This window comes from Ruditapes philippinarum, unplaced genomic scaffold, assembly GCF_026571515.1.
Source record: "Ruditapes philippinarum isolate M1 unplaced genomic scaffold, ASM2657151v2 ctg8242_1_1_1_1, whole genome shotgun sequence".
NCBI lineage: Eukaryota > Metazoa > Mollusca > Bivalvia > Venerida > Veneridae > Ruditapes > Ruditapes philippinarum.
The window spans coordinates 92,731-104,801 of record NW_026856690.1 but is presented as its reverse complement, the minus strand read 5'-3'; the positions used below and the strand labels follow the sequence as shown (position 1 = coordinate 104,801).

At 33.4% G+C, this 12,071-nt stretch overlaps 1 protein-coding gene across 1 annotated transcript; it reads left to right on the top strand.

Moving 5' to 3' along the window:
• Positions 1 to 6,160: 6,160 nt before the first annotated feature.
• Positions 6,161 to 11,718, top strand: LOC132747357 (heavy metal-binding protein HIP-like). Its single transcript, XM_060736710.1, has 2 exons — positions 6,161 to 6,547; positions 11,294 to 11,718. Exons 1-2 carry the CDS (start codon positions 6,241 to 6,243, stop codon positions 11,716 to 11,718), a joined length of 732 nt encoding a protein of 243 aa, XP_060592693.1. The 5' UTR covers positions 6,161 to 6,240.
• Positions 11,719 to 12,071: the final 353 nt, after the last annotated feature.

Below are 12,071 nucleotides of genomic sequence, written 5' to 3'. Positions count from 1 at the left end.
CAATAGCGTAAGGGCAATAACTGAAGAATTATAAAAAAAAAACAAGAATTTGTAAGAGAGTTACCAACGTCTCCCGCCTCGGGAAGTTTTATATGAAGCATAAAATTGAACTATTTCAAAAGATTGAGGTATGGACCTCAGGATATTCAGTCCAAAATTATAATCAATGCTAGATCTGCAAATGCAACAATAAATTTGTTAAAGAAATAAAATGAAACACGGAATTTAAAAATCTATCATGTTAAGCTTTGACCTCTAAGTGTTGACCTTGACCTTGGAGGTAGGGGGAGCAGGTGTTGTGCATGACATAATCGTCTTATTATTGAGACTATTTGTGCCAAGTATTTTCAAAATCCCTTGAACTATGAAGAAATTATAGATTGGACACAAAATATACCCTATAACAGACTATGTAAATCTTTGACCTCTAAGTGTGACCTTGACCTTGGAGGTAGGGACACAGATGTTACGCATGACATATCACCTAATCATTGTGACCATTTGTGCCAAGTATTTTCAAAATCCCTTAATCTATGAAGAAGTCATGGACGGGACACAAAATATACCAAATAACAGACTCTCTTAACCTTTGACCTCTAAGTGTGACCTTGACCTTGGAGGTAGGGGTGTAGATGTTGTACTTGACATATCGTCTTATTATTGTGACTATTTGTGCCAAGTTATTTCAAAATCCCTTGAACTATGAAGAAGTTCAAGATCCGACACAAAATATACCCTATAACAGACTATTTTAATTTTTGACCTCTAAGTGTGACATTGACCTTAGAGGTAGGGATGCAGGTGTTGCGCATGACACATCCTCTTATTATAGTGACTATTTGTGTGAAGTATTTTCAAAATCCTTTGATCTATAAAAAAGTTATGGACCGGACACAAAATATACCCTGTAAACAGGCTATGTAAGTATTTGACCTCCAAGTGTGACCTTGACCTTGGAGTAGGTGACCGGTTTTTTGCGCATGACACATCGTCTGATTATTGTTAACAATTATGGCAAGTATTTACAAAATCCCTTCATAGATAAGAAAGTTATGGACCGGACACGACATATACCCTCAAATAGACAATGTTGGCCCTTGAATGAGCAAGTGCGACCTTGACCCTGCAGGTAGGGGTCTGGTAGTTGCACATGACACATCGTCTTATTATAACAAACATTTGTGTCAAGTTATTTCAAATTCCTTTGATAAATGACAAAGTTATGGACCGGACACGAAATATACCCTCAAATAGACAATGTTGACCTTAAATGAGCAAGTGCGACCTTTGACCCTGGAGGTAGGGGTCTGGTTGTTGCGCATGACACATCGTCTTATATTAATAAACATTTGTGCCAAGTTATTTCAAATTCCTTTCATAAATGACAAAGTTATGGACCGGACACGAAAGTGTGACGGACGGACGGACGGAGCCTATTTCTATACCCCCCTTTTTTCTTCGAAAAGGCGGGGGACAATAAAAACAAAGGGCGATAAATCAACAAAAAAGTTAAAGTTATCGTTGTAATGCACTGTACAAACCTCAATGACATGTATCTACGTATGACGTCTCGATGAAGTATCTCAAAAATATTTTTTGTTACACTCCGGACAATAATGTAGGACAGACGCACGGACGGGACGTACGGGACGGGAAGGACGAAAGCTATCATCGTATTCCCCGTCTTATTAGTAAAATATTTAGTTTCAAAAGCCCAGGACCTTGGTTTCAAGCACGACTAAGATCAGGATTAATGATAAATTAGGTGACTCAAATCAAAAGATTTTGGATTTATTGCATTTATTTGATTTCAAATATTTAACTCACTTGTTTATCAGTAGTGTTCGTTTTACTGCTCACCTTGTTTGATATTTCTTAACATTTGACTGTAAAATTTATCACCTACATGTATATTAAGTATGCAATGTTCTTTCTTTTTTAGATACGGCTATTACACAAACAATTGCTAAGGCTAGATCACATATAGATACAGCAGTGACCGCTGCTGGTCAGACCATTGTGTTTCCAACAGTAATCTTCAATGAAAGAGACGCGTATAACCCTAATACCGGAAAGTTTACAGCACCTGTCAGTGAGACATACAAGGTGTTTCATAATATGTGTCCCCATTTCAATATTCTATATCTTTTTCATTTGTAAGTATATATTATAAGTTTGTACATCCTGAACTTGTCCTTAGATCCATGTCTTTAATGAGCTTAAAAGTACGGAAAAAACGTCGACGTCATGACGTCATCAATGACGTCATTTCCTGTTGTCTGTATAAACAAGATGGCGCCATCTAAGGATCAGTGTAAGGAAGTTGTTAAACTTTATTATGAAAGTAAATCACCTATCACTGTTATAAAAGCAATGAAAAAAAAACCTGATCTAAGGGAACTTAATAAGAAGAACATTCAGAGAATTATACAAAGATTTGAGGCTTCAGGTTGGATTAAAGACAAAAGGCATGCTAACCCTGGACGTCAAAGAACTGTAAGAATTGCTGAAACCATTGGGCAAGTGCAATCAGTCATAAATGAAACACCACAAAGGTCTGTAAGACAAGTATTGGGCGATATTAGTAACTCTGCCAGTCATTCTAGTGTATTTAGAATTCTTCGGTATGATTTGAAGCTCACTCCTTATACAATATCCATCATGCAGAATTTGAAACCAACCGACATTGAGCACAGATTGACCTTTGCAAGATGGATGATCGACAACAGTGGTATTGCTGACAAGATATGGTTCTCAGATGAGGCACATTTCTATCTTAATTCGCAGGTGAACAAAAACAAACTGCAGGTACTAGGGCACTGAAAAGCCAGACTTTTATTTAGAAAAACACTGCATTCAGAAAAGGTTACGGTGCGGGCCGCGTTAAGTGAAAATGGAATTATGGGTCCATTTTTCTACGAGGACAGTAAAGGTAGCGTAGAAACAGTAAATAAAGATCGCTACTTGAATATTATAAAAAGAAAGTTTATGCCAGCATTGAGAAAGATAGGTAGTAAAAAAACAAGAATAAAGATCAACAAGGCAGAGGCAACGCTCACAGGACGCGGCCCCCAACACACTCAAAATACTGGTACAATTCTAGACCAAGATGTTTACTGATGGAATACTTTTTCTTTTGCAATGATAATTAAGCGTTAATCTAGATTTACTTTAATCTGGGTATTCCTTCTGATACATGTAGTCTAGGAAAGCACCAAATATTCAAAGACTATGAAACTATGAATGCATGTGCTTATGAACTGTGGCAAATCTCGGGAAAGAGAGTGTGGATCAGAGTACTATCTAAGGTATACTTGTGTACTATTAAAGTTTTATTTTACAGAAGAAATCTTCTTCCGGAGCAATGCAAAAGTAACTGACACTGCACTATTATAACAACATTAAACGCTTTTGTTTTATAGTTCTTTTTCTAGTGATTGTCATTTGTTTTATTTTTCTTACCTGTGGAAGTAAATATAAAAAACATCTTGCGATCGTTTAAAAATCCATTAAATGATGATGTTATTATTGTTATAAAGTCATAAAATATTTTAGTAGTTTATTTTTATTCAAGGAATGATAGAGTGAAGAGAATCGGGCGACGGATTTTAAACCTCATGCGAATTTTATATTTAGATTATAACTCGTAAAACATTGTTTTACTTTTTAATTTGTTAACTTCGACTTTTCGACCGATGTACTCATTGGCAATCAATTTGTTACTTTTGATTTATGTGGTAATGTTGATCATGAAGAGAAAGATCCTGCAAGCTCCGAACTTTCTCCATGCATCCGGTACGCAGTCGTATCCATTGCTAATAATGGGATCAGAACTTGTTTTCGTCCATTAGTCGGACCTTACACAGGCGGCGTACTCGATAAAAAAGGCTAAAGTAATATTAAATATCTAAACATTCAGGTGATAAAAATTCTAAATAGACTAGTCATTTTTAGATGTTTTGGTATGATTTCAATGAAAATATGCATTGCAAAGTGAACAATACTTAGCAATAGGAAGTAATTTAAATTTATAAACAGAATGAGCGGCACGTATTCATATTGTCAACAAAAGTTCCGGCATAATTAAACCTTTGTATCTCAATGTTTTAAATGTTCATTGTAAAGGTGTTACTACTATATTTTTATCCGTTTTAATATATATATATTATCAAATCTTTAAATAGTGCTTAAAGATGTAAGAAAAAATGGAAATTAAATAGCAATGGGGAAAAGAACCACCGTGACATAATTTCATTTTTTATTTCAAATTTAGTAAGCGTAAAAATTAACAAATTTATAACAGTAGAATGATTTTACTAATTCATAAGACATTATGATTTTATAAATATACTTGCGCACATTTTCTCCGTGTAACATTAAATCGTATCACTTCTTAAAAACGAGAAACCATGGTTGTTAGCTGTTAGAAATTTTGCGACTTGATAACGTGTTTTTTTTTTGCTGTGATCTTACGTATAATATCGTCGACTGCGTAGATACACGAACATTTAATATGATGTCTTAATAACCATCACCGTGAAGTAAATTCTTCATTAACATAATAATATGTTTCTGATGTTCGTATGTTTGTTAGCAAAACGAAAGGAGAGTCTAGAAAATTAAAACAGATGAGATAAACCTGAACATGAAGTAAAAGAGGCGTAATATAATTATGTAACGACTGGTAACAAATTATTATATGTTACGTATTTATATGAGAAATATTTGTTTCCTGGGCCGAATTTCGTACTTATTTTACCGCCCAAAGTATGGAATACTGTCTTTGCTATTCTTATCTATGTTAAGTTTCCATTTGCCCTATCCTTACAAATTGACCGTCCTTTAAATGCTACAAAATGTCAATTACAGCCTTGTAGTTATCTTGATCGAGTATATGTACATTCGTTAATTCAGCACAATGACTTTAATTTATTTACGATGATATCATATGAAAGACTGAATATTCAAAATATGGTTTTTCATAGATTTAGTCTGATATCATTTGCTGATTTTAGCAATGTCGCTTTTCCTCGAATTGTTTTAAAGTAGATATTCCATTACAACATTATTATGAGTTCCTTGTTTACATTTATAAAATTATTATCTTCTTTGTTGTGTAAAACATTTATTTCATAAATTATGTATTTTTTACAGTTTGACATTGCATCACTCATCGACACACATTAAAGAATTTCTTAAATGTCGATATACCGTTAACCGTTTCATAAAAGCGACGTTTAGATTGGCTGATTAGCGCTGACGTCACCAGTCCGCAAAAAGACATGCTGAACGCTTAGAGACGTGTTGACCTGAATGTTTTATAAAGTTGAGATAGTCTTCTAAAGTTGAACGTACGCGCTATTATAGCCTGTAGTATACGATGAAACAATATAGACTTCCTTTTGCAGATAGACTGACAAAAGTTATATTGACCTCGAACTTTTGCCCTAATATCACTTTTTGACAATATCACTTTTCTTAAATTTGGAAAACTATATACACTTAACAAAAGTTCTAACCGATCACTTTTTAAATTTTGATTATTTTATAACGGGTCAATAGATCCTTATAAAATTTTGCAGAGGTGATTTTTGAGTCATTTTCTACCGATTTGTGGAAAGAAAAATAATTTAATACGGTTCCATGCACTCACGCGGGAGACAGGGTGCGGTTTACACATTTTGGCACGAAATGTTCGTGCAGAGCGTGGTGAGTATTAAAATTTACATTGCATAAATCCTTGTTAACTTTATAAGTGAAAAAACATAAAACATGGCACGAATGTCGATGCAGGATCGTGCCGTAGCAGTTGGAATGTTGAATGCTGGAGCCTCAATCAGACAGATGAGTGGCTGTTCATAAATTATTTTTTTTTAAATATCGATAAGTATTATTTAAATAGAAAATGTTATAATTTTATTATTCTCAATGTGTTCATTCTCTTCGAAATAAAATAAAAGTCGGATCTATTGGTATTATTCTTTTTCATATATAAGCGAAAACTCAGGGTGATCGGTTAGAACTTTTGTTCAGTGTATAAACCTCAACATTAGTCTATAATTGTATAATATTGTATTTTTTATGTTTAGAGACAACAAAGGAGGTGGGCAATGGCAGCATTGATTGTAACATGGTGGCATGAATTGGTTTCCGTAAAATGATTCCTCGTGGCAATAATGAAGGTAGTCTGATTCATTCACTTGCAAACAACTCAAGCAAAAGGTTTGTCATTCGTGAAACATGTCGCTCTCTAAAATAGTCTTTCTTCTGTTTCTTTTGACAAGTGGTAGAAATTGTGAAGAACCTCGCTGTTCTAAATATGATTTTGAGGAAAAGGTGCTGGAAAAAATGGTACGCATAGAATTTCAAATGGAGAGACTGAAACTTGAGGTAGAGCAATGTGTTAACAGAGTTGAAAATATCAAGACGGAAGTTAGTGATCAGATGAAAACAAAACAACAAGAGCTAGAAAATGGCTTCGAGACCAGTATGAAAGAAGTCAGTAATGTCACATCGGCAGTTAAGGCCAAGCTTCTTGAACTTCAAGGTAAGTAACGTCATATTTACTGTTTTTCTACGATGCATGTAAGACATAATCTTTTCATTATTTTTATTTTCGTTGAATTATTGAAGATGTGTTTATAGATGAAACAAAGAAAAATGCATTTAACTGTAGTTAGAAAATCAAATCTGAAGTAAAGTAATTACTAACTTCATGACTATTACCTAGCACTGAGGTCCCCGTAGCATTGTAGAAACCGATCAGTTAGGAAGCTTTCACGGCCGAGTGGTTAATGTCGCTGATCTCAAACAACCAGCCCACACCGCTGTGGGTTCGAATTCTGATAGGGACTTTGAATTCTTTTATGTGAGAAAAATACCTTTTTTCTACTCAAGGGCCCGTACGTGCCAGGACAAATTTACGTAAGATCTTCCTCCATCAGTTAAGCTGAAAAGTCGCCATGGGCTAAGGCTTGGTGCGAAATTATATCCCCAAAAAAGGCTGAAGTATGTTTTAGGTCTGGAGTTGACTTGGGGTCACTACAATGCTATGAGGTCCGAAGCATTGAGGCTTTTTTATGTTTACTGCATTTTAACATAACATAATGTTTAATTATATCATTGAACGTCCCGTTGATATTTATATAAATGAAGAATGTAAAATATAATATTCAGTATTAAAACATAAAAAAACCTGAATCAGACATGCATTACTGGTACTTCAGTACGTGATGTAGTCATTTTGTAAGTACTGGAGATACTGAAAATTACTCAGACCAAATTTTGCTACTATTAGTAATGGTATAGCACTACCGTCTACAAAATGTGGAACTTGTACTGCAGTACCAAGGCAGTTATTTGGTTTTCAAAAATATGTAAAGAGATAATTTTTGTCTCATATACTATTTTATTAATGCGTTTTAAATATTTCGTTTTATTTAAGACAACCATGGAAAACAAGTTAATATATGAAATTGTACTTCATGAAAATGAAGCTTTAGAGAAATTATCATGTGGATAAGTATTGAATTGAATTTATTTTTGTTATAGTCACATATTGTAAGTGTATCTGTTAAATGCAAACAGATGTCAAAGAATAATAAAGTTAAAAAAATGTCAGTTTAATGAAGGTGTGAAAAGGGATGTAATTTTTTCTAAATGACGGTGTGAAGAGGTACACAAGCTGTCCTTATGAATGTTAAGCTTTAGATATTTAGGTAACTGTATTGTAACACAGTTTTCTAGATATTCATCTTCAGATTTCTCAGTCACACGACTTTTGCAGTTGAAAATATCTACAGAATGCAAGTTATTGACATGAACTACTAAATTAGTAATTTTATAAAAGATTTGTTTTAAATTAGTACTTTCGTGAGCATTTCTTATTAAAAATGTAATGTGGTTAACCTTGAATGTGAAAAGTAAACAATACTTGTTATGTTTTGCATCCGTTAAATTGAATAAAAAGCAAATATCTTTTCTAATAATATTTATTTTCTTTAAAGAGTTTATAAAACTGCACATATGTAATGTCGTGGCTCTTTTAAATGTTGCAACGCCGATAAAAGTCGCACTCGCTGCAAAATGTCTTTACATTGCCACTTAATGTCGCTGACGCCGTAAATGTCGCAAAATCTTGTATCATAAAATTAATGTTGCAACACGGTCGTTTAATGTTGCACAATTTTCCCTTACCGTTAAATGTCATAACACATCGCAATTTCAACAAATGTTTTACGTCAATATTAAGGGCCTCTTAGTGATAAAACTCATTTGTTTTTTCCCCATTTAGCAACCCAGATGTTGTGGGTTCAAGTCATAGCATCAGCTTGAGATGGATCTAACACACCTAAAAGATTATCCTAAAAAAATAGACTTAGTCTTTAACTATAGATCAGTATTTTATACTGTGTATCGGCCTCCCACCTACAAGCATGTATGCTTGTGGATTTAAAATATATTATAGGTATTATTATATTGTCACAATTGGATTACAGTTTGATAAATTTCATTGATGCAAACAAACCTTATTCGTTTTTTGCTTTTATATTCTTTTTTCTTTCATTGCCAGTAAAAAGTATCTTCATTCCCGGTTTATGCTTTTGAACTTCTCCACCTTGACCATCAGTACGACAGATACTTTACTTATTGGTCTAACCTGGCGGTCTGGTGATTACACAAGATGATACTTACATGTCATGTTTCTAGTTTCTTAAGTTCACGTTTTATTTAATGGCAGCAAGCGATGTAATAGGACAGTGTTGCGCGTTAAGATACCAGTCATGTGTCACACAAACAGTATTCAAGTGAGGAATCGCATTTTCGGTGGATTTAGCACGGATTAACATTCCTGTTCAATGACAAAAGTCTTGCCTAAAATGATCTATATTAGGAAGAAAATTTCCACTGGAATTAAGATTTACTTGCCTTAATTATTATACATTGAAGTATTTTAAATTATCTTATTGCAAGACATATCGTTTACATTAGTTACATAGATTTGAAAGACTGAAATTTATGTTAGTTCTTATTATTGTCAACCCTCTTTTGTATACATGAGTGAACTCGTCTTAGATTGTACCGGTATCCTTACTAGATTCACTTGGTTTGTAGATTCAAATTTATAAGGACTCAGACACATGGTACATTTTTTTACTTTCCTTTTTTTCTTTTTTTTTTCTTTTTATTCTTTCTTTATTTATTTATTTTTATTGATTCAATTCTTCAAAATTTTACACTTTTCGTTTTCGTTTGAGTTAAATATTTTTTCTTTGATAATTATTGATGAAAAAGTAAAATTCTTCCGTCTAATCCATCCTATTAGTATATGACATATTTTCAAACTGGTCCTTCCGAACCGAAAACAAAACGAGAGCATTTAATAGTGATCCACATGAAAAGAAATTTCGCGAAGTTGTATCAAGTATTCCATTTCTGACAGTTTGATGCCGTTGAAACTTATGCTAAAAATTGCATGTAAGTAGTCTTACAGGATGAAAATGTTCATGGTATATTTATTAGACTTTGGTATCGCCTGAATTTGTACTAGCCTGCTATGTTAAATGACAGGTCACTTATCTATGTCACATGTAGGTAGACTAGTGTATGTAACATAGAAAATCCTTTTCAAATATTTTATCACTATTTGAAAACATTGAATTCCATAAATCACAGACATCTGTAATTACTGACATGAAAACCATTTTGAGTGCTTGGGCCATTTGGTGAAAGCTGGAGTTCGAGCAAGGGAAAACAATCGGATTGTTAAGGAGTTTTAGGTTATTTTCTATTGCGTTATTCAGTATGAAATTCTAACGGCTAGCCGTGACAGAATGATAAGACCTACAAAAATAAGTGATCCCAGATGTTTATTGCTAGTTATAGTGGAATTTAAACACTCACGCGCGCACAATCGAACAGGTACCGTAAATTATTAATTTTTGTTGGGGATGGAACTCATCGAATATATTGAATGTGCCTGTGACACCTGTAAAAATAATCAAGTTGATATTCAGATTGTACAATGCTAGTACTCACAGTAATATATACGAAGTAAGCAGTCTGATACAATTTTATTTTTTGTTGGATTTTACCTCGCACCAACACTGTAAGGTTACATTTCGACTTTCCATCTTTGCTAGTGAAGAAATACCTCAGGTGCCCCTTCGCCTTATTTCAACTAGATACTTGTCGTAAATTAGGTGTTACATCTTCCTCGTATAAATGAAATACCAACAGCAGTGAGAGGCAAGTGGATGGACAGTAGTAAAGATATAAACTTGTCTAAGTACACAAAGCACTTTACAAAAGATTAGTATTATATGCACATAACACCTATCATAGTTACATACTATACCTTAATCAATCGCTTTTACATTTAAATTTCAAACAAAAATGATATTTAAAAAGCATATTTTGTCTTGAGCCAGCAGATAAATCAAGACATTTCTTGATTTCCCATAAAGTTACTAAATATGTACGAACATTTACTCAATGTTTATTGTAACAAAATACAACTAGCTTATTTTATTTGATAAAAACAAAACACATCATGCGACTTTAAGCGGTAGTTTTGCGACATTCAACGGCAAGAGAAAACCATGCGACATTTAACGGTAGCAGACTTTGCGACACTTAGCGGCAATCGTGGGACATTTAGCACCAGTGCGACATTTAGCGGCATTGCGACATATAAAAGCGCCTCAAAAGTTATATGTTTTTTTCATTTAATAGTGTGCAACATGCAGTGAATATATGAAAGTACTGGTATTGGCACTAAATAATTCCGAATAAAAGTACTTGCACTGCAGTACTTCAGCAAGATCTAGTACTAATGAGTACTGGTACTTAATAACTATACCCCTTGTACTCGTGCATGTTTATTCAGTATTCATACTTTCACGAAAAATATTTTTGGAACTTTCATATTGTCCATAAATGTTTGATTAACATACATTTTATGATGTGATTTTCGGTGTAAAATATAATTCAAATGTATTATAAGTCATATACAGCCCCAAACAAATATATACTTTATTTTCATTTTTCTTAAGCCTTTCTTTTTTGTCAATTTAAAGGTTAAGGAAGTTGACCATTATATTTCATGAAACTAATAAACGGACTCTAAAGCGATAAATATGAACTTATATCGCTAAATTTAATTTATTACAAATATTTTATCTAACATTTAAATTCATTGTTAATAATGAACATGTGATTTACCAAAAGATTTTAAGTTTTCCTTGAAAATATAATGCCCTGCTTGTGAATTCTTTATGTTTTTCTTTTCTAGATACTGTAACACCAACTGTTGCATTTAAGGCAAGATTAAATGTCAATACTGCAGTGGTGGGAGGCCAGACCATAGTGTTTCCAGTATTCATCTTCAAGGAAGGAGATGCGTATAACCCAGGTACCGGAAAATTTACAGCACCCGTTAGTGGGGTGTACATGTTCAGTTTAGCTTTCTGTGTTTACCTAAAGGAGACATTGACTGTTAGTTTAATGATTGAAGGAACAAGATATTCAACGTCATTGTTCTATGGTGATGGTGGCACTGGATGTTCAAATTCTGCTGATACAGTTGCGATAGTGACGGCCGGAAAGAAGGTATGGGTCGAGGTATTGCCAGGCGGTACTAGTAGTGGTACCATTATATACCAGGATTCAAAACGATGGAATACATTCTCCGGGGCATTAATAAATAGGAGGTTTTAATTCTGTATCACAGGTGTTTCGGGCAGTTGTATAGTAAGTAGCCTAATGCTCTGATGTGATGAAAACTAGGGCGTACATGCATTTTTGATTTTGTTGGATCTAATTCAAAATTACTAGCGCATATATAGTATGCCGAATTTGTTGCTATTGACGCAATACTTCTTAACACTTATTTATAAATGATGTTAATCATTTTCTTTACAAGGTACATGAATTTATATCTTTTAAGTTGCTATTTAGATAAATTTCTTAGTTTTTATTTCTTTTGAAATTTATTTTTCGTTGTTTTATATATATATTTTTTATGGTTTTGTGTTATTATTTTTTTTAAGTAATGGAAGGCAAACGCCAAG